The sequence below is a fragment of the Stegostoma tigrinum genome, chromosome 9 (genome assembly GCF_030684315.1).
Source record: "Stegostoma tigrinum isolate sSteTig4 chromosome 9, sSteTig4.hap1, whole genome shotgun sequence".
NCBI lineage: Eukaryota > Metazoa > Chordata > Chondrichthyes > Orectolobiformes > Stegostomatidae > Stegostoma > Stegostoma tigrinum.
This window is the reverse complement of record NC_081362.1, coordinates 86641315-86668739: the sequence shown is the minus strand read 5'-3', so window position 1 is coordinate 86668739 and position 27425 is coordinate 86641315. Positions and strand designations below refer to the sequence as shown.

General features: G+C 40.2%; 2 protein-coding genes across 8 annotated transcripts in view; one reads left to right on the top strand and one right to left on the bottom strand.

The window, feature by feature from the left end:
* The first annotated feature begins 278 nt into the window (after window positions 1-278).
* Window positions 279-18655, top strand: c9h1orf198 (chromosome 9 C1orf198 homolog). Of its 3 annotated transcripts, XM_048536531.2 has the most exons (5): window positions 279-868; window positions 980-1021; window positions 7888-7938; window positions 14075-14671; window positions 17221-18655. In XM_048536531.2, the coding sequence occupies exons 1-5, from the start codon at window positions 509-511 to the stop codon at window positions 17275-17277; spliced, it is 1107 nt and encodes a 368-aa protein (XP_048392488.1). In that variant the 5' UTR covers window positions 279-508; the 3' UTR covers window positions 17278-18655. The 3 variants fall into 3 exon arrangements, with proteins under 3 accessions (XP_048392488.1, XP_048392490.1, XP_048392489.1); XM_048536533.2 differs by lacking the exon at window positions 980-1021 and having other exon boundaries at window positions 281-847; XM_048536532.2 differs by lacking the exon at window positions 980-1021 and having other exon boundaries at window positions 284-868.
* Window positions 18656-19865: 1210 nt separating this feature from the next.
* Window positions 19866-27425, bottom strand: part of ttc13 (tetratricopeptide repeat domain 13) — a 64554-nt gene continuing 56994 nt past the window's right edge. For all 5 annotated transcript variants that reach the window (XM_048535659.2, XM_048535660.2, XM_048535661.2 and 2 more), the window contains 2 exons: window positions 24737-24816; window positions 19866-21486 (listed from right to left, as the gene is read on the bottom strand). In XM_048535659.2, coding sequence (XP_048391616.1) covers window positions 21372-21486; window positions 24737-24816 — 195 coding nt within the window. In that variant the 3' untranslated portion in view covers window positions 19866-21371. The remainder of the gene's footprint in view (window positions 21487-24736; window positions 24817-27425) is intronic.

The following is a 27425-nucleotide window of genomic DNA, read 5'->3' as shown; positions in this document are numbered from 1 at the left end:
GGTGGGGATGAATTGACTGACAGTTCAGTCGGACACGGCCGCCCAATTGAACGACGGCCGAGAGGGCGGGAACTTACTTTGGCCAACGGTCGATGCCTTCTGCGTGACGGTGCGTCTGACCAATGCGTGTCGGCTTAAGCGGCCAGCTCAGGCCAATGAGTGGGAATCGAGGGGTGGGACTCGCCACTCACAGCTGGGAAGGGTGGGGCTCGAGCTGGATTGTTGAGTGACGATCGAGAGCGTGGCAGCGACGGGAACGAATGACGGTTGAAGTGACCAATAGAGTGGCGGTTCAATGAGCGGGTCAAACACTATCTCATGAGGACTGGTCATGGTTGGACCGGCCCGAAGAGGTTGCTGTCGAAATAACCAATAGATTGCGACTGGGGGCGGGACAATCCCAGGTGATTGCGGGACGAGCTTGGATGAGGGGCTGTGGGCTGGTTGTTGACGGTTGGTCGTACTGGTTGCGGGTGGCTTGCGCTATCAGGAACTTCCATCCACATTCATGGCGTCGGCGGTGGTGGTAACTAACTGCGAGGTGGGCGAGGCGATCGTGGCCGGTGGTGCTACTAATGTCGCCGCCACCGCTACCCCTGGTCTGGAGCAGAAGAAGTTCGAATACTTCTCCTCTATCAGTCCTATGGCCCGGAGGATCATGCTGGAGAGGCAGAAAATCCGCGAGAAGTACGGGCCGCGCTGGGACACGCTGGAGCCCAGAGAGCAGGAGGAGATAATCGACAACTGGATAGTGGATCCCCATATCCGCAGCCGGTACAACCTGCATCGCAGCCAGAGAGAGGAAACGGTCTGTTATCCCAGACTACAGCTCCAAACCGGCCAGAAGGTTGTACATTTCGGGGAGGAGGTGAGGGGCGGATGCTTCTTGGAGTCTCTTAGCTGGGGTGGGGTGAGCGCTAGTATTTTCCCTGCGCTTTTTCGCCACGATTAAAAAATTACATCGTTTTTACTTGCACAGGAAACGGGAAAAGGCGTGAGGCTGACCAAGCCCTTTAAAACGGTAAACTACAAAAGTTCCTCAATTTTAAAATCTAAAAGTGTTAGAAAACTCTTGTCTACTTGAGGGTTAATTCTTTACCCATCCGCAGTATGTGAGGAATGTATCCTGGATCTGTTGCAATTGAAGCTCTATGGCTTTTTTCTCTCCAAGTCTTGCATGCCTCAAGTGTTTCTCACAAGGCGGCCCTTGTACAGGGAGGCAGGCGCGCTGTGTGCGAAATTACTAATTTTAGTTATTTTCGAAATTTATTGTCATTTTAAAATGACATCTTTGGCAAACTTCAACTAACTGCAGAATTTAAGAAAAAAATACGAAATGCTCGAAAAGACTTGTATTGTTTAGTAACATTTCTGGAGAGCCAATAGAAAAAAATTAACGTTTTAGGTAGAAGATATGGGAGGCCATGACTTAGAATGAAATTCGGAAAAGCGTTTACACCAAGCCTGATGAAAGTTTGGTGCTCTCTTTGCAGATGCAATTGATGTTAGATGTAAGTGTTTGTCATTTTTTTTCTTATTCCAAGAGATGAAGGGATGTGGGGTTATGTTGTAGATTAGCATGATTTCGTGAAGGGATAGCTGAAACTATGAAGTACGACTGAAAGGAGGCCAATTTGGCCTCTTGGATCCTACTTTGCATTCGGAGAACATTATGGCTGACCTTAACTGTGTTCTCAATGTCATGTTCCTGCCAACCATCAATCCCCTTTGACCAACTTTAGGTACATTTTAAGTCGTCATTGGATAAGCATATGGACGTACATGGAATAGTGTAGGTTAGATGGGCTTCAGATCGGTATGACAGGTCGGCACAACATCGAGGGCCGAAGGGCCTGTACTGTGCTGTAATGTTCTATGTTCTAACGTTTTTGACTAAAACGTATGTACTTCTCCTTTGAAACATATTCAGTGACCTTGCCTTCAGTGCTCTGAGGAAGAAAATTCCAGAGACACTTAACCTTATGGGAGAAACAGGCTTGATGGAACAGGAGCCAGCCACTTAGTCCAATGTTTCAATTGGAATCCACACTTCCAGCATGCTCAGCATGTTCTTTTGTAATAAAGTATCCTGATTTGTCTATCTTTCAAGAGCCAGCAGTTTGCATTTCTTGGTTCAGAAGGTTGTATGTTCGTATCTCTCAAAAAAAAACTTTTTCAGCACTTAAGTAGACTGAATGCAGAGGATGATGGAAAATGTTAAACAAAATCGGGAAGACGTTACTTCCCGGGGAAGCAGCAAGACTAGGTGCCCGTTGTTCTGTAGGGTACTTGGGAGTAAATAGTTCATTTTGTGCATACCATCCACAAAACTAGATCATATTGTTACTTCCCAGATGCTAGATTTAAAATGTCATAACTAATACAAATAATTCTGGAATAGGATAACAAGCAACCAGGGGTTCCCATGTGAACCACAATAAGGTAGATAAGAGTGGGTTTGATTCATGACAAAAGGTGCTAAGTTATAGGTTAAGGATTAAGCTTCCCCAGATGGTACTGTCAGTCATACACACCCTTGCCAGAGGTAGAGAGAAGTTGTCAGCATGTGGCAGGAAGCATAAGTAGAAGGAAGAGAATCAAATTTCTTGGGCAATGGGACCACTTTCTTGTGCCAGTGATAGTTGTACATACAAAAAGCTTCACCTGAACTGCAAAGGTCCCATTGCTTGTGGAAGGGCTAAATAGTGTGGTATAATAATTTAAACTAGTTAGTTAGGTGAAAGGAAAAATCCACTCTTTCAGAAGAAATTAGTATAAATAGAACAGTCGGATACTTGGGTTTGGTGGGGAGAGATCCAAATAAGATTTCTGTGCACAAATGCATGAAGAAAGCAAGAGTTCAAACCACAAACTCGACTTGAAGAGCATATTTAACTTGAATGGATGAAGTGTAATGATGCAAGTATTCCAGGCAGTGGAATTTCCACAAAGGATTTGAAGAGAACAGGGTAGGCGTAGCAAAAGGTCTGCACACAGAGGGGGAACGTTTGCTCTTGCAGAGAAGTTGGACTGAATGGCCTCCTATCATTTTATGACCTTTTCAGTAATTTAATGTTGATTACAAATAGAATTGAGGAAAATGAATTTCACTAAGGGTGATCTGGTGGTGGAAACAAAAACAGAAGTTGCTGGAAAAGCTCAGCAGGTCTGGCAGCATCTCTTGGTGGGGGCGGGCAGGGAGGCAGGAATCAGAGTTAGTGTTTCAGGTTGATTGACCTTTCCTCAGAACTGGAAATGTTGCTGGCAGAGACCAAAACATGCAAAAATGCAATATTCTGGTGTAAATTGTGCACAATTTTGTGATGATATAGGTGGCATGGTGTAAATATTGAGATCAGGGAGACAAAAGCCAAAATAATGTAGTTATATGGGATCAGAGATAATGGGAACTGCAGATGCTGTAGAATCCAAGCTTTTTCTGATGAAGGGTCTAGGCCTGAAACGTCAGGTTTTCTGCTCCCGAGATGCTGCTTGGCCTGCTGTGTTCATCCAGCTCCACACTTTGGCTGTGTAAACAAACTTCCCATATAACTAAGATAACAAAGTTGTATTCCTAGAATGTAGTTAGGGTAGTTTTCTAGATGTGTTTTAAAATCAATAAGGGAACAGGCTATTCTGCATTTAACTAAGAATGACAAAAAACAATCTTACTATGAAGGATCATATTGCAAAATGTTTTTGTAACGTAACTGAATTTGACAATAAGTTTCAGCTGAAGATGTACATGTCATAAACTAAGATCTTAAATTTAGGGAGGCGAACTTTGAATAGATGAAAAATTATGTAACCCCAGCTAAGTGAACTGTGAATACTTTCTGTCGTTTGTAGGTTGACAAATTTTAAAGAACTATAAATGCTTACTGCAAAATCCTTAACCTTTTGTGTAAGCAGTAATGGTCGAGAACTTAAGAGAAAATTTGAGGCTAAAAGTAACATCTTGTGCAAATGTACATGTGGTATTCCGTAGGAATCTGTAGTGGACACTGAGCTTTTAACATGTTTGTTAACTTATTAATGCATGTCCAGGTAGGCGAATAACGTACTTCCTAATTTAGTGTTATGTTGTTGTAAATAGAAAGTTACGCATGAACATAGGACTAATTTGAGTGGATAAAACCACGGCAAATGGAGCTCAGGGCAAGAAATTAAGCCCATTTACTTTAGAAAAACAACAATTTCTTAATGGCGAACGTCTAAACTGTGGTAGAGAAAGTGGATAATCAGTGCCCAGATCAGTAAAAGTTATTGTTGAAGTGCATAAAGTAATTAAGGCTTATTGGAATTATGTCCCAACTATTCCAACTGTGACTCGTGTGGCATGAATGTTACTTGCCAGTTGTCATCGCAAGCCAGGACATTGTCTGGGTCTTGCTGCATTTGGACATGGACTGGTTGGTATCTGAGCAAGTGTAGTGATGCTGAACATCTATAAATTTCTCCAATAATAGAATCTAACTATCTCCCTTGAAAGTCAGTGGCATTCTCATCACTGTATCTGACACCATCACCATTCTGGCAGTTACCATTGACCAGAAACCGAACAGTACCATAGTTACTGGATCAGAGGCTAGTGTCCTAGGCCTGACCATCTTCAGTTGTTTCATCAATGACTTTGCTTCTGACCTAATGATGGAAGTAGAGATGTTTGCAGATTATTGCACAATATTAAGTGCTCCAAGCAGTCCATGTGTGTCTGTATGCACTAAAATGTGGACAATATTCAGACTTCTGGTCATTAAACAGGGCAGGACTTGTATAGTTAATGGTAGGACCATGGGGAGTGTTGCTGAACAAAGAGACCCAGGGGTGCAGGTGAGTTTTGTTGAAAGCAGAGTCACAGGTAGACAGGGTGGTGAAGAATGCTTTTGGCAACTTTGCCCATTTGCCTTCATTGTTCAGAACATTGAGTACCGGATTTGGGATGTCATGTTGTGACTGTACAAGCATTAGTGAGGCCAATTCTGGGATACTGCATTTAGTTCTGGTCTCCTGCTTCGTGAAATAAGTTGTGAAACTTGAAAGGTTTCAGAAAAGATTTATAAGGATGTTTCCAGGATTGAATGATTTGAGCTAAAGGGACAGTCTGAATAGGCTGTGGCTTTTTCTCCCCTGGTGTGTCAGAGGGGTGACCTTCAGAGGTTTATAAAATGAGGGGCATGGATAGGATAAATAGTCAAGGTTTTTCTCTGGATAGGGGAGTGCAAAACTAGAGAGTATAAAATTGAGATGAGAGGGTAAAAATTTAAAGGGGACCGAAGGAGCAACTTTTTCAAGCAAAAGGTGATGGATATTTAGAATGAACTGCCAGAGAAAGTGGTGGAGGCTGGTAAAATTACAGCATTGTAAAAGGCATCTGGATGAGTACATGAATAGGAATATGGGCCAAATGGGACTAGATCAGTTTAGGATATCAGGTTGGCACAGGAGTTGGACCAAAGGGTTTGTTTTCATGCTGTAAAATTCTACTACACCATAAGTGGCAAGCAAAATTTACGCTTTGGATGTTCTGGACAATGACTATTTAAAATGATAGAATTTTTGTGGTCCACTCTTAACAGATTTTAAGCATGAATACTTTTGTATTGGAGACTAATACTTTTATCAACAATTAAGCTAGCCTAATTGTTTTGTGCGCATTGTAGGTTTGCAGTTGATTTATGGGAGTGTTTTTTTTAGATATTTTCTAGTTGACTTGTTCAAAGACATTAGTCCTGAGCAGATGGAATGTAAACACCTCTTGGGTCAGTGATATGGAAATTGGCACTTCACCATAAGAACTCTTTGGGTATGGTTTTCATAATAATCATTTGAGAATAATATCAATGATTATCAAGTAATTGTCAATGAACCCAGTTGTAATAAATAGCTACATGACTGCTACCTGGCCTGTTCTCTGACGTGAAATTGGGGATTTTAAAAAAAATTTTGCTTTATGGCTTGTATAACTTGTTCTGGATCTGAGTTGTTCACTAATTTCTGCTCTCCGATACTGAACAAATAAACACTGATGTGGCATAACATGTCCTTGAGGTGCAAAGCTATTTCCCTGATGGGGATATTATGAATGTTTATTGAGCAGTCTGTGTGTGGTGTGAATGTTTTGTGAGACTGAACATTGGCTGAATTTCGTTAGTATGATGGAAATAAAAATACACACACCACTTGCACTAAATATGAAATAATCAAAGTGCATAAAAACTTCACAGTTTTTCACCACACTCTCTTGGTAATGGTTTCTCATGATATCTTTCAAAGCACTGATCTTTATTGGGCAATCAGCAAAAATAGCTGCCTTGGACTGTAGCGGTTCATGTGCTGTAGGTTTCTCTGCAATGTCTTTGGAGGGAAGTCCAGGATTTTGACCTAGTGACAGTGAAGGAATGGTGATATTTCTAAATCAGCGTAAGTGGCTTAGAAGGCAACTTGTAAGTGGTGCTACACATGTGTATCTGCACTCGTCCTTCTGGCTGGAAGTGATCATGAGTTTGCACGGTGCTTTGAATTTCAACAGTGCAACTTGCAGACAGTAGCACTATGTACTACAGAATATTGGCGGTGGAAGGAATGGATGCTTCCAGATATGATGCCAATCAAGTGGGCTGCTTTATCCTTGATATCAAGCTCCTTGTGTGTTGGAGATGCACCCACTCAGACAAGTAGGGAATATTCCATCATAATCTGACTTCTGCCTTGTAGATAGACAGGCTTTCTGGAGTCAGTTGAGTTACTTGCTGCAGTATGGCCAGATTTAGCCATGATCTCACTGAATGATGGAACATATTCAAGGGGCTGAATGGTCTACATTTCTTATTTGAAATAACTTTGATAGGCTGGTATCCTGTCACCAAGTTGCCCTTTATCCTCATGTGCATAGTATGTGACACTAACCCAGCCAGCACAGCCAGCTCCTAGAGGGAGCACGACACCTGTCACGTCTATGTCAGCCAGAGTTCCCCAACTGGACCAAGTTAATAGACCTAATCCAGAAATTCATATTCTGAGATCCACCTGGCTGAGTTCATTCCAATCACCATGTTATGAATATTTTTCTTTGTTAACCATTTTTAGCATGAAGGTGTTAAGGTAACTGTGAGGCCAATAGTGTCTTTTCTTGAGAGCTAACAGTAACTGGAAACAGAACTCTACTTGAATTTTGTGTGCAGGCTGTATCCTTTGTCCTTCAGAGACCTTTATGTGAGATCAAATACTAAGAGGACTTTGAACTGGTCAGCTATTACAATGTTTCAGGGAAACACTTCAACTTTTTTTTGTTTCAAAATATAATACAATAGTTAGGGTATGTTCAGTATAATAAAATAAACAGTTACGAAAAGTCAAGGAAAAGAAAGTGGAAACTGAAAGAACTGAATGAGCAGCCAAAGCTGCTTGTGCTTACTTCAGACCTTATGATGTTAGGTGTGGTTCAACAAATAAGAGTCACCTCAATCTGGTTGTGGGGGCTTAAGTTAATTTCAGAAACCCGAGCGCACAATCCAGACTGAATTCAATGCAGCAGCAAGGGTTTGCTGCAGTTTAAGGTTTGATTGGTTAAATTGATGTGTCCTCAGGTAGTCGTAAAGATTTGTTACATTATCCAAAGAAGAGCAAGAAACCTTTTCTGCATTGCACTATCCAAGATTATTACTGATTTATCTGGTCACTATCCATTGGTGTTTGTGGGACTTTGCTATGTGGAGAATACTTGCTACAACTACAACGGTGACTAAGCTTTAAAACTACTTCATGGACTGTAAAGCATGCTGACAGCCGGGGTCATGAAAGATACTATATATGTAACATTTTATTGTGTTCCTCTGTATCTTGTAACAAACACATTTTGTAACTACTTTTTTTTAACCATTTTAGGATATTACATGGCAAGATGAGCACTCTGCTCCATTCTCTTGGGAAACAAAGGTAAACCATCTCCAGTCTTCGTTTATCAAAGTAAAGTTGGTCACTGTTTTTGTGCATAAAATGTACAAAAAATTAAATCGTGTTAAGTATGCATGCATTTATTTTACGCTCAAGAACAATTTGAGCTTTCACTTATGCCTTAGTTTGGTATACAATTGCTGCTTATCAAAACGAAACTAAATGCAACTGAAATGTACTCCAAACATAACAGCAAAACACACCATAGAAGCTTTTAAATGAGGATATTTGAAAAATGAATTAATCCACCTAATAACATTTAATATCAATGTTTCTTTTCCTGAGGACACAGCTGTAATTGTTATTGTGGCAAACCACTTCTCTTTTCTGCCTTGTTACAGACAAAAGTGGTGCAGTGACAACAAGTCACTGGCATGCTTATTTAAGTATGATGCAGATTGGGGTTCTCCCAGCATTTTCTTTTGAGCTCCCTTTCATATTGTTTCAAAAACAAAAATGGAGTAACAATGTTTTTAACAAATCAATCCCAATCTTTAACTGTATAATGTGAAATCAGTTTCTGATGCTAATCAACAATTGTCATGAATCGGAAGCATTTTGGCAAATGCACATGTATGTATTAGTGGCTCTGTCCTTTGTTTTCTTTGCATTGTATCAGCCGTAGCTCAGCTGGTAGCATTCAGTTGGAACTCAAGTCATATGGTTGTAGGATTTAAGTCCTATTCCAGACTGTAGACATCAAAATCAACGCTGACACTCCAGTATAGTACCAAGGGAGTGCTAGAGTGTTGGAAATGCCATCTTTCAGGTGTGACTAAAAACTGAGAGGCTCACTCAGTTGGGTGTAAAAGATCCTCTGATGCATTTCTGCTTTCTTGGCCAATATTTATACCACAATCAACATCACACAACTGGATCATCTGATTTTTCAATTGCTGTTTGGAGGTATTTACTAAGCACAACTTGTCTGCTGCATTTTATAAATTATGAAAGTGACTACATTTGGAAAAATATTGTCTATAAAGCACTCTGGGATATCTGGTGATCATGAAAGATGCTAAATAGAGATAATGTTTTTAATTGCAAAGACGTCAGTCAAGTTGCAGAAATAGTAGGAACTGCTGATGCTGGAGAATCTGAGATAACACTGTATAGAGCTGGATGAACACAGCAGGCCAAGCAGCATCAGGGGAGCAGGAAAGCTGACGTTTTCGGTTGAGATCGTCTTCATTTCTGAAGTGTTATCTCTGTTTAGTTAAGTTGGTTGTGCAAGATGATGCCACGTTCAGTTGCACCAGGGCTAGTGTAATTGTGTTTCATCTGTTATTTGAACAGAGGTGACTGGATGACATTCAGGATGGGGAATCCTAGCTAATTTTAATTGCCCTTCCAAGATTTTGGAGGTATTCCTATTGTCATTAATCATGAGATGGACAACTGAGTGCAAACCAGGAAACTAACCAAGGCATTCCTGTGTTAATAGAGGATTAGACTTGTATCTCTGAGATTCACTGGAGATGTACAGCAAATCTACATGGCATTTATTCTGATTTATCAGCACTCTTAGGCTGCTTGTACCACATCGGATGATGTTGGTATGAGCAGTTTGATCCACTCTTTGTTCATCCTGGTACATGTTTTAAGTGTAGTTAATTGTGTTGAACGGTTACACCTGAATTCAAGTACAACTGAGTGAAAGTTACTGATGTTAATTACTTAGTAGTGAAACACTCAAACCAAAGGTGAAGGCATTCAATTTGGCAATATTTAAAAACAATTGATTTAAGATCAAGTGGTACACTGGTAGTGTCCCTACCTCCTCCCAGAAGGTCCGGGTACCAAGCCCAAACTATCAGAGGTATGTCATAATTTGAGCAGGTTGATTTTAAAATAACTATGTAACTTATTTTCTTGGCATGTGAATGTTGCTGTTAAGCCAGCACTACTTCCCATCCGTAATTGACTTTGACTTTGAAATGGCAGTAGTGAGTCAAATACATACAAGACTTGAGAAAATTAAAAACTATATAAACAATTGCTGAATAAAATATGGGTGCTTGTTCACCTTGGTGCCTGGATTGAGTATTTTTTCCCCTTAATTGATCAATTGACTGGCAGAGTCTAGGACCAGAGGGCATAGTCTCAATTCAGGAGAGCCAATTTAAAACTGATCTGAGGAGGAATTTCTTGAGGGTTGAGCATCTTTGTAACTCCGCAGCACAGAGCCATGGAGGCAGTGAGACCCTTGACCAGTAGGGACCCTAAGAATTATGGGGAAAAGGGCAGAAAAGTGGATGCAAGGAGTGCTGGGTCAGCAATAATCCTGTTAAATGGCACAGCAAGCATGAGGGGCTGAATGTCCTAAGTCATTAGATTAGATTCCCTACAGTGTGGAAACAGGCCCTTCGGCCCAACAAGTCCACACCGCCCTTGAAGCATCCCACTCGGACCCAACCCCTATAATCCACAGACCCCTGAACACTACGGGCAATTTAGCATGGACAATCCACCTAGCCTGCACATCTTTGGACTGTGGATGGAAACCGGAGCACCCGGAGGAAACCCACGCAGACAAAGGGAGAATGTGCAAACTCGACACAGACAGTTGCCTGAGGCTGGAATTGAACCTGGGTCCCTGGTGCTGTGAGGCTGCAGTGCTAACCACTGAGTCTCCGTGCCGTCCTGCTCTTGCTCCTGTTTCTGTTCTTGTTCTTCATGGCCACAAATCTTTCCAGAGATTCAGACTAATGCTATGGTGACATGGGTTAAAAGCCCATTCTGGCAAGTGGTAGAACATTTTGTAAAGATCGGGAATGTAAATTTAGTCTCAGTAATGGTTACCATGAGTATTTATTTTTAATTATCATAAAAACCCATCTGATTCTCTAATGTTCATTTTAAGGAAAGAAATCTACAATTTCCATACATGACCCTAGATTTGCAGTAATGTGACTTTTTTTAAAAATAATTCCACTAAATTGCCCATCAAGCCACACAGTTGTACCTAACCAGTGCAGTAAAATGAAAACATGAAACCAGACAGGCCATCAGTTGTCCATTTTAGGCACTGAAAATAACAGCAGCAAATCCAACCCTGCAAAGACCTCCTTAACACTTGGTCAATTCTTTCCAATTTTAGCACTAATAGACTGGCCATGAAACACAGTCCTCTGCATAGAATCTTCCCTTGTATCCAACGTCCTGGCAGCTCCCTCACCCCATCTCTTCCCACCCCCCCCCCTCCATTCCTGCTGTCAGTATTGCTCCATGTTGAACATCACTTGGAGGAAGCACTGACAGCAGCAAGAGGGAAAACAGTCTGCTGTGGGTTAGGGACTTTAATGTACATCACCAAGAGTGGCCTGGTCTTCAGTGTGAAGTACCAAGTCAGACCATAGCAGCCTCCTCCGTATGTCCCCAGCTTCACAGATGTCAGTCTTCAATCAATTTGATTCACTAATTAGGTGAAGGCGTAGTTGCTGCAAAGGCTGTGTGCGCTCTGACAACAGACAATCATACTGAAGATTTGTGCTCTGAGCTGCACCCTGAGCTAAGCTGTTCTAGTACAGCTACAGGGCATTTAACAGAGATTTTGGAAAATTGACTGACTGAATTAAACCAGTGACTTACTGTGACCATAGGAGCAGATCAAAGACGAGGAATTCTGTAGGGAGACACTCACTACTTAAGTTCCTGCCTTTGCGAAAGCAAAGAGGGGAATGTTATCCACTTTCCTTGACGAATGCAGTGCAAATGACATGTGCTGCATTATCCAGGACAGAGCATCCTGCTTGATTACCTCCTTATCCACCACCTTAACTATCCACTACTTTGTCCACTGTTGCATAATTGTACCGTCTGCAACATGCACTGGAGAACTCGGAGCTTCTTTCAATAACATTGTTTCAACCCATGACCTCTACCACCTAGAAAGGCAAGGATGTTAGGCACGCAGGAACCCCTGTGGCTGTGTGAACCTCTAAATTACACACTACTGATGTAGAGGAATTTCTTACTATTCATTTTATGGGATGTGGATGCTGCTGGCTGGCCAACATTTATTGCTTATCCCTAGTTACCTTTTGAAAAGAGGGCAGTGAGCTGCTGCTTTGAACCACTGAAGTCCACCTGCTGTGGATTGATCACAATGCCACTGGGGAGAGAATTCCAGGATTTCGACCCAGCAACTGTGAAGGAACAGCAATATTTTTCTAAGTCAGGACTGCTTGTGTCTTCGAGAGCAACTTGAAGGTGGCAGTGTTCCCATCTACCTGCTGGTCTCATCCTTCTAGATAAATGCAGTTGTGGAATGTTACTGGATGAATGCAGGCCAAGCAGCATCTTAGGAGCACAAAAGCTGACATTGCGGGTCTAGACCTTTCACCAGAAAAGGGGGATGGGGAGAGGGTTCTGAAGTAAATGGGGAGAGAGGGGGAGGTGGATAGAGGAGAAGATAGGTGGAGAGGAGACAGACAAGCTGAAGGGGCAGGGATGGAGCCAGTAACGGTGAATTTAGGTAGTGGGGGATAGGTCAGTCCTGGGAGGATGGATAGGTCAAGGAGGTGGGATGAGGTTAGGAATGGAGATGCAGCTTGAGGTCGGGGGAGGGGATAGGTGAGAGGAAGAACAGGTTAGGGAGGCGGGGATGAGCTGCGCTGGTTTTGGGATGCATGGGGGGGGTGGGGGGGGGAGATTTTGAAGCTTGTGAAATCCACATTGATACCATTGGGCTTCAGGGTTCCCAAGCAGAATATGAGTTGCTGTTCCTGCAACCCTCTAGCATCGTTGTGGCACTGCAGGAGGCCCAGGGTGGACATGTCGTCTAAGGAATGCGGGGGGGGGGGTGCAGTTGAAATGGTTCGTGATTGGGAGGTGCCGTTGTTTATTGCAAACCAAGTGTAGTGTTCTGCAAAGCGGTGCCCAAGCCTCCACTTGGTTTCCCCAATGTAGAAGAGGCCACAGTGGATGCAGTATACCACGTTATTAGATGTGCTGGTGAACATCTGCTTGATGTGGGAAGTCTTCTTGGGGCCTGGGATGGGGGTGAGGGAGGAGGTGTGGAGGCAAGTGTAGCACTTCCTGCGGTTGCAGGGAAAAGTGCCAGGTGTGGTGGGGTTGGAGGTGAGTGTGGAGCGGACAAGGGAGTCTCAGAGTGGTCTCTCTGGAAAGCAGACAAGGGTGGGGATGGAAAAAATATATATCTTTTGGGGTCAGATTGTCTGCAAGCTGCACTTCCGTTTCCTACCTACTAACCTCATCCCTCTCCCTTGACCTGTCTGTCCTCCCCGGACTGACCTATCCCCTCCCTACCTTCCCACCCATACTCTCCTCTCCACCTATCTTTTCCTCAATCCATCTTCAGTCTGCCTCCCCCTCTCTCCCTATTCATTTCAGAATCCTCTCCCCATCCCCCCTTTCTGATGAAGGGTCTAGGCCTGAAACATCAGCTTTTGTGCTCCTGAGATGCTGCTTCGCCTGCTGTGTTCATCCAGCTCCACACTTTGTTACCTTGGATTGTACAGCATCTGCAGTTCCCATTATCTCTATGGTATATCGCTGTTGCTTCAAAAACCTGTCAGGTAAAGGACAGTCTGCTCTGTACCTCTGCCTGCATTTAGTTGTTTTTGAGATTGAGTTCAAAATTGTTGCAGTTGGATTTTATTTCAGCTACCATTATTATTCTGTAGAAACTGCAGTTTTCATTAAAAATGAAATGTATTGGCAAAGATTGGCTTGTATGCGCTTTAACGGGAAAAAATTTTATGGGAAGGTATTTGTGGGAAGAATGCTATATGAAAGTATTTCTCCGTGGGAAAGAACATTGGTTTTTCTTCCCAGAAGGTCATCCAAACAAAAACTATTACTTTACAGATTGACTGACTGTATAAGAAACAAGGAGGTAAGTCACTGAATTAATCTGACAACAAAGACAAAACCTGATCTTTCAAACAGCTCAATGCCTAGCGAGAGCATGTTTCCCATGTAATGTGGCTCCAGAATTGTTTCACAGTCCATCATTGGTCAGAAATTCTTCTATGCAACCTTTCCAGAAAAATGTTGCCAAAATATTGTCAAATTTACATTTCTGTATTGACTTTAAACTGAGTATTTTGCCTCCATGTTTCTCTTTTGTAAATGCAAATTTTATCAATTACAGAGTCAGATGGAATTCAATTTTGCCTCTATTGCTGCTTCTGAACAAGGAGTTTCCGTACAAAGTGAACAACGGCAGCCTGTAAAGACATCCCAAGGAAATCATCAACTTAAAATATCCCAAGGAGGGCTTCCAACCAAACCACTGCAAAATGGAAAGACACCAAGCATAGATGGTCTTGCACAAGTCAGAAAAGAAGAGTCATCCTCCTTTTGGAAACTGAGTAATGAAAGATCCAGGCTGGAGGGCGAACAATCTGATTACCAATATGTAACCCCAAGTCAGATTAAGTCAATGGAGAAAGGGGAAAAGCCACTTCCTTCCTACTTAAGACAAGAATCATTACCTAAGGATAAAGATGAAAATAAATCCGAGAAACATCGGGTGAAGAAGCAGGAACGAATAATCAACACCAACGTCTCATCAGTTTTTATTGACTTGGACAGGCCAAGGACAAGCCAACCTTCAGTCAGTGTATGTGATGGTGTTTCCACTCCTAGCCATACTGAGAAATCTCCAGATAAAAAGACTGTTTCAAAGGAATCTGTAGATGAAGAGCGAGATGACTCCTGTGCATCTGATGCACCATTATTTTTGCAGGTAAGGTTTAATGTCAGTGATGTGGGTTACTGAGTTATTGGGTGTAATAATATTAACATTTGAGTGCAGACTCTGAATAAAAGGCGAGCCATGAAATGGACTTTAACTGAGGGTGGTAAATCTTTGTAATTTTTTACCCAAGGGCTATGTAAGATCTGTCATTTTGAGGAATCAAGATAGATTAAGTTTCTCCTTCCTGATGACATTAAGGAACATGAGAATGTGGCATGAGATAGAAGATCAACTGTGATCTAGATTGGAGGAGTAGGCTTAAGGGACTGAACAGCCTCTCGCTTCTGTGTTCCTCTGGTGACATGGTGATTGAAACTGATGCATTATTGCAATATAGCTGATAAATAATTCTTCATAGAAATGTAGAGGAATGGGCATTCTGTTTTCAGTCTCTTTTTATTCCTTGTATAGGGGTGTGAATGATATCTTTTAAAAATTGTGGCAAAATAGGTTAAAAATTAACACCTTCCACATGTAGTCAGGAAAATTCTTAAGTGTTTGGTATTGAATTCCTTAAAGGACATTTTTGGTACTGGACATGGCAGGGAACTTCATGAATGATGAAAATCAAGGTAAAACATCACCCATACTCGAATACTGACTGGAAAGAGAACTCCAGTAGATTCACTGCTGTGGTGAATGCCCCAGTTAATGACTGACCATCGCAAGGAACAGAACTGTGCAGGGCCCGTGTCCCTGCCTGAGTGAAGAAATCTGAGTTCATATCCCAACAGCTGCAGAAGTGTACAGTAATATTGTCAAAACAGGTTGATAGCTATAAAGAACAATGCTTGAAGCCTGTTGTGGCACATTGGTTGTGCCCCTACCTGGGACACCTGGAAACATTTATACCTAGACCAGATATGACACCTGTGTGAATAGGTTGACTGGAACATACCTATTAAGTCAGTTGACAACACTTATTTTTAGGATTATCAATAAGGGCATGTATGGCATATATGTTGACACATGGGACCCTGTTCTTTGCCAACACTGTTCACACTACATTTTTTTTCCAGGCAATATCTTGCCCTTTGAGTTAACTTGCCATGTTTAAAACTTAAAACTGGGCCATTAACTGACAGCTGTCAATGACTGTTGTGATCTCCATGGCAACTGACCTCTAGCCATAAGCATACAATGTGCAACCCATGAACACTCCCCTCATACTGCGAAATTGTTTTCTTTGGTACTTGCTTTTGAATTCCGAGTGCAAGATAAAAGGTTTCAACAAATTGTCTTCCAGCAATAACTTCCTTTTCTTTAAAACAAATCATGAATTAAAAATCCTCGTGACTTGATCTCAGGTTCATGGCACAGCATGGTGGATCCCCAAACTTTAAATCCTCTAACCTTATACAACCAACAAGGTTATGTTCCTCAGTCATAGAATCATAAAGCATGGAAAGAGACCCTTTAGCTTAACTCATCCATACCAACCAGGTTTCCCAACTCAACTCGTCCCACTTTGTTTGGCCCCATTCCCTCTAAACCTTCAGAAAACCCATTGTTTTGGACAACCTTTTGGTAATCCTTTCCAACATTAACTGGCTGTCAGTTCTTTATTTCCACAGTGAAGGATCTTGAGGGATTATTAAAAGTTCTCATAACTGTTCAATTGTAATTGTCAGCTAAATATCCTTTTCAATACTGGTTATAAAATATAGTTAAGGGACTAACTGAATAGACTTGATAAGTGACATGGAGTGCTTGCTGAGGCACACAGTTTATAGCCTTGCTTATCTGACCTTTTGTTCTGTACATAGGCATTTTGTATTATTAGTGCTAACGGTTTGCTGTGTGCACAAGCTGTAAGCCATGTTCATGGAATTAGAAGGATGGGAAAAGTTCCATTTGAAGCATGGACCATGAGTTTAATAGTCAGCTTCCAAACTATAAATTGTAATTTATACCAGTTATAGTTCAAGGAATTATGGATTAGTGGCTGTACCTTGTACTTACTAATTGTGGGGGTCAAATTTTTTAAGCTTATTAGGAAGATGTAAAAAGCAAAGAAATACTTGATTGTTGCTTAAGTGGAACTCCTCTACTGCAGATTTCCTAACTTGCAAGTGAAGACATTAGTGTTTACTTCCTAAAAAGAACACTCCATTCTCTAAAGCTTGAGTAATACTCTTATAAATTTCTGCCCTTATTGACTTGTAACCTGGCATTTTGTTAAAGTTCAGTACCTCATGAAAACATTTCTAAATTATGGCTTTAAAATTATTCCAGTGAACTTAGAGGTGTCCTTTCTGCAGGACTCATGTTTTTTCCAGACTTTAGAAATGACTACACTTCAGTGACAGACTGTAGAATAAATAGATGTGGCCATGGTAAAGAACAAAGTCTGATAAATGCTACTTAAGCCAACCTCTAATCATTTATTTTAAGATACCTATCCAGAGATTTTTGTTATAAGTTTAACTGAGTTCATTAAAGAAATGTTTGAGTGCTCTGCCTATACAGGTGGAGAAGTGATAACCTGAGTGAAGTCACAATTGTAACTTGAACTCATTTTTCTCTCCTCACTACAGATTAATACAAGTAGTTCTATTCTAAAGACTGGATTTGATTTCCTGGATAATTGGTAATTGCTTCTGCTTCACAAATCTTAACCCAAAAAACCTCTACCATTTTGGCTTACGATTGCAAAAGTGATACTTCTACTTTAAATTTGGGAGTTGAAGTGGATGAAAATCCTGCTCCAAGCCCTCAGCAGTCAACCGGGCAAGATGACATCACAGATTTGTATATTGTTGCACTTAGTATGTATGAAATGTGTGCATTAGCTTTATGTAGATGGAAAATAATCCTTAAAATTATTAAATGTAAGCCACACTTTGGAATTATTCATCTTTTAAAATGCTCCATGAAATTCAAATGTACATTTGAGCCAGGATTCCTACTACAAACTATTTTTCGCGGTCCCCTTCTGGAAACTATTACAAGAACAACGGGGGAGGATTGGTTGTCTGAATCAAAATTTGAAGAACAACAAGTTTAATCAATGGAAGGAAATTTTAAGCAAATGATTGTCCACTACTAAATATGTAAGCCCAGAAGATAAAGCAATTATGTAGCAGTCAAGTTTTCTTCCAAGATGAATCCCAGGTTGTTTTAGTTTTTATACTTCAACTGTTAAGTGTGCATGTATACCTTGTAAATGGAGGGGTGGTAGGAAGAAATCCAAATAAAACTACATAAAGGATTCCAAAGTATGTATATTAATGTATCCATGGTGCTTAGGAGTGAATTAGTGGCAAGATTCCTGAACAAGGAATGATTGTACCCAAGGTGGGTGATAACTACACTTGTGAAATTTGCTACAGAAAGAAAGTGGCAGAGCTCAGCTTAAATAAGTGTCATATTACAGAAGTAAAAACTATTTTCTGGCTCAATGCCGTAAGTTGGTGTTCTCTAATCCAATGTAAATAAATTTGTTCAATTTGTACAAATTTTACCAGATGGATCCATTGCTTAAATGGCCATTTTGATCACAGTAATTTTTTTTAACCTCTGAAATGGGTACATGAACAAGTATTCCAAATGCATTTATATCTACACTGAAGTAAAATCCTTCAGAATATGTTGCTTGTTTTCTGCATTTATCTGCTAGAATTATACAATGTTGTTCAGCACAACGAACTTATATAGTGGAAACAGCCAGCCATTTACTTTGAAAACCTGTGTATGATAACAAATCTAAACTCTAACAGTAATTAAAGAATTTAAAATAACATGGGTTTAAAGTTATGCAATAGCCATGCAGAAGTAGAGCTTACCTCTTTTTCGATGAGGTGTAGACTAGATGTTTGTCATGTTACTTGCTCCACCTTTGAGTGCCTGTCTAAACAGTTGTGCCAGTTAATGTTGAATTGTAATTGTCAGCTGTCTTTACGTGATACATTTTGTTGAAATGCATGTTGCAGATAAATATTGAAATAAATGCCCACAGTTATCTTGTGGCTTATATAAATAAATTGTACTGTTTCAATTCAGCATGATCCTATGGTATACTGTCCCTCACAGATGAGGATAACTCTTCCACACAAGGTGAGGCTGGACAGACCAATGTGACTTTTGCAGGCTGTTACATTTGGGGTAGATGAAGCATTAGTGTGGCAGCATGCTCCTTACCCTGTTTTATTGCCTGGCTTCTGCATTATTTCCCCAAACAGCAAGTCTCAAAGTATTAGATGCTTTCTTACATGCTGCTCCTCCACTTTTGTCTCAGGCCAGTGATTCCCAGAGGGCACCCCTGAAGTGCTTCATCTGTCCATCTGAAGCTGAGAGTAGAGCACCTGCTTGAGGAGTATTGTCAGATGTGAATGATGTACCCAGCCTATCATGCTTTGCACTGTTCCTACCCAAATTGAGCCCTTATCTTACCAAAACAGTATCCATTGGATGGAAAAGCATCATTCCACCAGTGACAATTTTTCTCTTCCACTTTGTACTAGTGTACTTTACTCACTTTGTTAGAATTGTCAAACTGTTCTAAATTTTTAGACATTGTTTATCCTTCCTGTTCATGAACCATGTAGCAGCTTTGAATTAGAATGTGTATCAGATTAGCTGTCATCAGATGGGAGCATTTTTAGTCCAATCTGTGCTGCAGGCTGAGAATTTCCAGGCCTTTGTCATTTGAAACAATGAAATGCAGTTGACCAATTACAGGCTTTCCTTGTAAGTACTCACTTCCCCAGACAGATGCTCTTAGTGTGGTGATTTTGTTTTTGGTGGAAGGTCCCTTAGTGGTGTGAGAACCCTTTCTGGATAGAGAAAGAAGGGAAAAATATCCAGAGTTACGGCAGAAGTTGTAAAGCCCAAATTTTAGTCTGCTGCACAAATAAAATTGGCCAATGTAGTTAAGAACTAGCTCATGTTGGGGGAAATTGTACTGCATATTGTGTCAGTCTTTGTACCCTGACTCAATCAAAATCAGTGAAAAGTTGTTTTTGAGTTCAGTACAAGCAGATCACGAGTCCCTTTTTTAATACAAGATAACTTATAAAACAAACATTGTTTTGCAACTGGTCTGTCAACACCTTGCAATGAACGTTATATCTTAGCAAGTTTTTTCCCCTGTCTTGGTGCAAGCAGTATTTAATTGTATTTGACAGATGTGCAACTAGCTACCCCTCTCCTAGCTTTGTTTGAGAATACAAAATAGGTGACGCAAGATTTATCAGCATCTTTAATTAGACAAAATAGAATTTGTTTGGTAAATAATTCAAAGTAAACAAAATGCCACTGAAAGTTCCACCATCATGTAGAAGAAAAAATTTGTAAATAAGTTTCTGCAAAACATTTTAAAATATAGTGCAAATTTAAAACTGTGGCAATGTGAAAAGAACCAATGCAAGGTTAGATTTCTAAAAGATGGTTGGCCCCCATTAAATAGGTTCACTTTGAGGGGTAATAGTTTTCCTTTAAACCAATAATTGAGGGGGGGGGGGGGTGCAGGAGAAACTAGAGTCAAGCTTTTTAGTTTGACAAATTCATATTGGTTACTTAGCTGTAAACTTTCCATGTGACTGATGATTATTACACTTAGCAAAGTGAACATTTGTTTCCAGTTCCTGTGAATGCAACATAAAGGCTTTACCTCCACGTGGAATGTGTTAAAACCCACTGATCTATATAACTTCTGAAATATTGAAGTCTAAAAGAGGCAAAAGAAATTGTAGCACCACAGCTAGGTCAATGTGTGACACAGGTTACCTTTAGTGACTTTCCTGCATAACTCACAACCAGACAAGGGATTCAATTTTTGTGACCCAACATGATTTATTTTGAGATTAAAAGGAGTTGACTGAATCCCTTTCAGATTAGCATGCTCCAAAGCATTAATACTTCCATCAGTTTCATCGATAGCTGTGTCCCTATTTGTCAAACTGCCTATGTTTTAGAACTACTGGAGTGGATAATCCAATTCACATGTAACAACTGTACAATACTCTGATAATTCATGAGGGCCTGCTCCAGAAAACCAAAAAAGAACAAACAGCCAGAAAATGCTCCAACTAAAACGCAGCAGCTTGTGCAATTACAGGTGTTACTGGGAACATTTTATGTACTCTTCCATCTACAAGAGTAGAAAACACTCAATTTAAAAGGAACAAAAGCAAAGTTGCTAGAAAAGCTCAGCAGGACTGGCAGCAGCTGTGAAGGAGAAAACAGTTAATATTTCGGGTCCGGTGACCCTTGCTCAGTTCTGAGGGTCACCAGACCCGAAATGTTTTCTCCTTCGCAGATGCTGCGAGAGGTGCTGAGCTTTTCCAGCAACTTTGTTTTTGTTCCTGATTTACAGCATCTGCAGTGCTTTTTAATTTTTACAACATTTAAAGTCCTGCAGCACTGATGTAGGAATCAATTAACCAATATTTGTTTAAGACCTGAAACAAAATTTCCCTTAGCACTTTGATCACTCAAAATTAATTGCATATAATAGTCAGGTAGTAGCCTGTTTACAATTTATCAATCCATTCTTTAAATACAGTACTTCAATATCCTAATAGAAATAAGCAGCACCATCCATGTCATGTAGAAATTCTATGAAGAGGCAAAAGTTATTTTTTCCTATTATTAAATTAAGCATTATCCAAAAGGACCTAATTTCTTTATAAAAATAACTTAATATGAAGCAAAGAAAGTCTCTCCTTTCTTCAGTCTGCAGGTGCTCCTATGAGTTCTTAGGGCAATGAGAAGACGAGTCTGTATTAAGCACCTCAATCATTGTTCTTTTGGTTGGAAAAATCTCCAATACAGCTGGAAGACTGGAGTATGATGCTGGTAAGCTAAAGGGATGAGATAAATATTTAACAACAGGTCAGTTTATTAATTAACGATTTTTAAGATTTTGTTTTTAAAAAGGAAAAAGCAGTACCAGTCAATCACAAACCTGAAGGCCTGAAAGGATATGACAATTGGTTTGACCATCCATTACCAGATTATGGCTAAAGCACTGAGTTTTGCCATAATCAGCTAAAACTACTTAATATTCCAGAATCATCCAGAATGCAAAGATAGCCCCAGCTTCTGTACTGCAGATCATTAAAAACACTGCCATCTCTACTATGCTCACTCCATCAAAAAAGGTGTAAGAAGCTCAGGGACTTTTGTCACTAAGATTTGATTTTGATTTGTTATTGTCACACATACTGAAATACAGTAAGTATTGTTTTGCGTGCTGACCAAACAAATCATATCTTACATACGTACACCAGGGTAATAGAGATTAGCTAATCAGCTGCCTCTTCCACTTGCCCACCAGGCCAAACTACCTTTAAGAATAATCCCTCAGGCTTGGCCCTGAACACTCACTTCTTTCTAGTTTCTTGCCGATCTGTCCCCATGCTGCCTTCAAGTACATGTATTTCCCAAAGCCATACCGCCAACATCCTCAACCTATTCATACTAATCTGCATTTCCAACAATTGCTGTATTTTGCCTTTATCAGAGATATTAAGAACTGCAGATGCTGGAGTCAGAGAACACTGTGGAGCTGGAGGAACACAGCAGGCCAGGCAGCACCAGAGGAGCAGGAAATTTGACGTTTTCGGGTCAACTTTCCTGCTCAGCCTGCTATGTTCCTTCAACTCTACACTGTCATCTCTTTTGCCTTTATCATACCTTTTTAACACAGTTTCCCAATTTACCCTAGTCACTTTAGCCTCATAGCATAATTTATTTTGTTTAAATTTGAGTCTAGTTTCTGACTGAACTACATCACTTTCAAAATTACTATAAAATGCTGTAATTTTGTGGTAATTCCTTCCTAAAGGCTCCTTTTCAATATGAATTTTCCTGACTTATACTCCGCTTTATATTACTACTACTGTTTGGTGACCTATAAAGAACTCCCAAAGAACCTGCCTCTTTCCGTTTCTTAGTTCCAAACTGATTCTATAATTTTAGAACTCAGGCCACCTCTCAGTAAAGTACTCATACCTCCCGGTTTTGGTTTTCTTGTAATCATACCTTGACAATGGCTATGACATACTCTTACTGCTGTGTTGATTTACAGCCTTGCTGTTTCCCTTTTCATCTATTCCATCATGCCCTGCAATATACCTTCCATCCTCTATTTAGCTTAAAGCTCTCTCCTTATTTACGTAATTATATAACTCACTAGAACACCAATCGCAGCTCAGTTTGAGTGAAATCTATGCCAGCAGTACAGCCCCTACTTTGCCCACGACTGGTGTAAATGCCCTAGAAATTGGAACTCACTTCTTCCATACTAATTTTTGAGCCATATATTCCCTAATCTTTAGTCTATGCCAATTTACACATGGCTGACAATATATTCCACAGATTATTACCTTTAAAGCTCTGCTTGTTAATTTAGTGCCAAGCTCCAGACTGGCTGTTCACAAGACATTTTCTAATCTTATCTATATTGTTGGTACTTATGTGGTGAATGACAACTGAATCCTTTTCCTCCCACTAAGTTCCTCTCCAGCCTTGAGCAGTTATCCTGATCTCAGGCACTGGGCAGCAGGCAATACAGCCTGCTTGATCCATCTGAAGTAACAAAGTGTGGAGCTGGATGAACACAGCAGGCCAAGCAGCATCTCAGGAGCACAAAAGCTGACGTTTCGGGCCTAGACCCTTCATCAGGGTCTCTGATGAAGGGTCTCGGCCCGAAACGTCAGCTTTTGTGCTCCTGAGATGCTGCTTGGCCTGGTGTGTTCATCCGGCTCCACACTTTGTTATCTTGGATTCTCCAGCATCTGCAGTTCCCATTATCACTGCTTGATCCATCTCATGGCTGCAGAGAATGATCTTTATCACTCTTGCTAATATTGACACCTGGCACCATTACATTTCCTTTGACTCCCCACAACTGAACAGCTTACTGTACCAAGATGTCATGGTCAGTCTGATCGTCCATATCGCAGCCCTCACTCTTCTCCAGACGAGCTGCAAGGACTTTAAGCCTACTGAAAGGGGATGAAGACTCTCCCACTCATTTTTTCACTTCTCTTACCTGCCTGACTCCCCTGTAACTGACCACTGACTGAATCAGATAATGATAATTTAAAAGGGGTGTGACTGACTTGGAGAACAAAGAGTCAAGATAACCTTCTACCTGCTTGATACATCACATTGTTTAAAGCTTCACCTCCAGTTCGAAAACCAGGCTAAAGCTCCTCAAGCTGCAGACACTTAGCATGTGATTGCTAGGAATTGTTATTACATCCAAAAACTCGCACCTGCTGCAGATGCACCGCATGAGCTCCCTGCCTTTGTATTTGAGCTAGGTAAGTGAATTAATGTTTTTCAATTAGTTTATAGTTCCCCATCTCACCTAACTCACAACCTATGCATCCAAGCAGCACTATAAATCCTTTATATGTAGATATTTTTAATCAACCTGTTCAGAGATATTATGATACACCTCTGAAACAGGCCTCCTGGCTCAGAGGTTGGCCACTATTACTTCATCACAAGAACCCTAAATCTTTGATTTGCAAGCAGTATGCATATAATGAGTCAGCTGTGCCGAAGCAGAGAAACCAGATTCATTACAGCTGCTGTAGGGGGCTTGTATGTCCCTGTTGAAATGTTGAAGCTAACTTACTTTTTAAGAGATAACCAGGTGTAGAGCTGGATGAACACAGCAGGCCAAGCGGCATCAGAGGAGCAGGAAGGCTGAAGTTTCAGGCCTACACCCTTCCTCAGAAAATTATATTTTCTGAAGAAGGGTCTAGGCCCGAAATGTCAGCCTTCCTGCTCCTCTGATGCTGCTCGGCCTGCTGTGTTCATCCAGCTCTACACCTGGTTATCTCAGATTTGCTAGCATCTGCAGTTCCTGCTATCTCTTACTTCTTTTTAAAATAGTTTTAGTTTGTTGCTAAATGAAAACAAAAAGTAGACTTTACAGAAAGATTAACCCTTCAAATCACTTCACTCATGTGGTTTCTAGCTTCATACTCAGTACAGCTGACTTAAGGTACCAAGACCAGATGAATTTTCACTGAAATCTATTGCAAATAAAACTCAAGACACAAAGCATTACCAGCATGTTCCTAAATGTCTTACCTTTTCAAATTCATCCAGTTTTTTCCTATTTTACTGAAAGCCTCTGGACTTGGTGTTGTCATAGCTTCAAAATCTACTAACTGAAAATTATGAAACATCAAAATACTTATCCAAAAAGTTATCAAACAAAATATATTACACCAAGGATCAGATTAATACACAGGTGTCCAAACAGAGCCGAAGGGCTATTTTCAGTCCTTGAGGCCGAGCAATGCAATCATGAATTTCAAGTATTGATGTACTTCTCTATTTCTCACTATCTGAGTTTTGTGAAGGTTAGGAGAGAGCTATTTAGCACAAGTGCCTCACTGGAGGACAAGTTCTCTGACTGAGTGCTTAAATTTATTCACACTGGCAGTTGGAAATAAATGTACAAATAACAAGGAATGTAATTTGGGCAACAATGGTCCATGTTATCCACCTAAGCAATCCAGGATGTCAAAATATTGCATGAACCTATTTTAAAACTTGTCTTTAACTGATTTTTTTGTAAGGAAAGTTGAGAACAGAACACTGACCACACTGAGGTAAAACTAACTACAAGTTATTCAACTGAGACAGCAGGGATCTGAATTAATAGTTTTGTAAACACAATTCATAATGTCATGGCATTTTACATGGTTCACTTGACAATGAATTATCACTCGGTCATTTTCAGTGGTTTGACTTTTCAGAGAGTTGATTCCAGTGATTCACTGGAAAAATGAATTAAATTTGTTCAGCATATCCCTGCAACTGCCTAATATACAATAAAATAAGCATTTCAAATATACAGAATACAAAGCAGAAGAAAACCTGTATCATCAGGCCATAAGAAATAACCACAACTCCCCAGCAATGAACTAACAACAATGTATAGCAGAGAGCACCTGGAATGAAGAAAAGCCTCCCAAGGCTCTTCATGACATCATAACAGAGATATATAAAAAATGTAGTGAAGCTCTCCCAGTAAGTAAGTAGATAATCTGCAGAGCTTGGTGTTTTATCATGGAATGAGAATATCCCAAATTCGATCTTCAGTCTGTGTTCAGCGAACTAATTTCAGCTGGAGCTCTAGTTGAATACAACCGAGCATTCCATGGTAAATGTTTGAGCAGTACTCGAGCAATTTTTCTATTTGTTCAAAGCCCAATGAAGTTTTTCAGTTAACCAGATGGAAGGTATAATAATCAACCTGAAAACTTGCACTGAAGAACAGATGGCCTAAGAAAAACCAAAGAGACAACCACCAACATTGTATATAATTTACTTAGTATCTACTGCCATGAATATTTTAAAGAAACATGCATTTTTAAAATTTTTGTACAATTCATGTGATCCTAAACAGTTTAATGTATTATGGTCTAGGACCAGAGGGCATAATCTTAGATTCAGAAGGTGCACATTTAAGACAGAAAATGGCAGAGGAATTTCTTATCTGAGGGTAGTGAATCTGTACAATTCTTTACCACAGACAGCTGTTGAGACTGGGTCATTAAATATATTTAAGGTCAAAATAGACAAATACTTAATCACTAAGGGAATCAAGAATTATTGGTAAAAGGCAGGAAGATGTAGTTGAGGATTATTAGATCAGTTGTGATCTCAGGTGAATGGCAAAGCAGATACAATAGGCTGGATGCTCTGCTTCCATTCCCACAGCTTATGATTTTCAACTGTCTAAAGACAAGATTAAAGGAATACTGTTTCAGCATGCATCCATTCTCTGTTTTCTCTCTTTGTGTCGCAAGTCAAATACCTTAAACAAAAATATACTTTGCACATGACAGAATACATTGGCTAAATTCTTACAACTCCAGAAAGTCCTGAAGAGTGCAACAGTCCATTTTAAAATTCAGGTGAGAAGAGTCAGGCCAGATTACACATTCTGTATATTTGACGTGTGGACAGAAACTCCTTACTTCGACTCTCCGGATACGCGCTTCTTTTTCAGTTCCACTTTCTCCATTCAAAGATAGATTGAGAAATCCAATTCCTTGGAGTAGAACCAGTTTTCTCCTCCTTTCTATAATAAATTATCTCTCAGACTGTCCTTACTACATCAATGATGATTGGGATCATTTTCAGATCTCCTAGCTAAAAGTTTTAAAAATTTGCTGCCCAATGATGTTGCCAAGGCTGTATTACTACCACAATTTATATCCTTTTACATTTGCCAGGATTTAGATCAATTCGTCCTGAATTTTCCTCTCCTCCACCCAAATTATTCCATCCAATGCTTAACCAAGTTTCCTGACCACCTTAAAACCTGTTCATTAAACCCATTTAACGACCAAACAAGCTGAATTCACCTGCAAGTCACATTGATCATTTGCTCGGTCAGGAATAAGTGCTCTCGTTGTATTGGAGCATTTTTTGATGGAGGAAGAGAGAGAGATATAAAAGGAGAAATAAGTATGAAAAAAAAACAGGAATTCACTTGCTGACCGTTCACTTAAAACTGCCTTGTCAGATCATTGATGACCATTGCATTAATGATGAAAACTGATAAGAATAAAAGTGACCACAAGATGGACATTACCACTTCAGTTACAATCAATTTTCAGACTGGGACGTTAGGTGGAGCATTTCATGAATTGAAGATCTTTCTTACTGATAGATGTATTTTTAATAACATCCCTATGATAATATACATTATTCACACTTTGAAAGAAGTTTATGATTCATCCATACCCTTTCTATCCTCACA

What these genes read in the sequence shown, in the direction of transcription:
- c9h1orf198 (XM_048536531.2), top strand. Translation starts at nt 509, where the DNA reads ATGGCGTCGGCGGTGGTGGTAACTAACTGCGAGGTGGGCGAGGCGATC. An exon ending in TGACCAAGCCCTTTAAAACG is followed by an intron (nt 1,022 to 7,887) that starts GTAAACTACAAA and finishes TAACCATTTTAG; the next exon opens with GATATTACATGGCAAGATGA. An exon ending in ATGCACCATTATTTTTGCAG is followed by an intron (nt 14,672 to 17,220) that starts GTAAGGTTTAAT and finishes TCCTCACTACAG; the next exon opens with ATTAATACAAGTAGTTCTAT.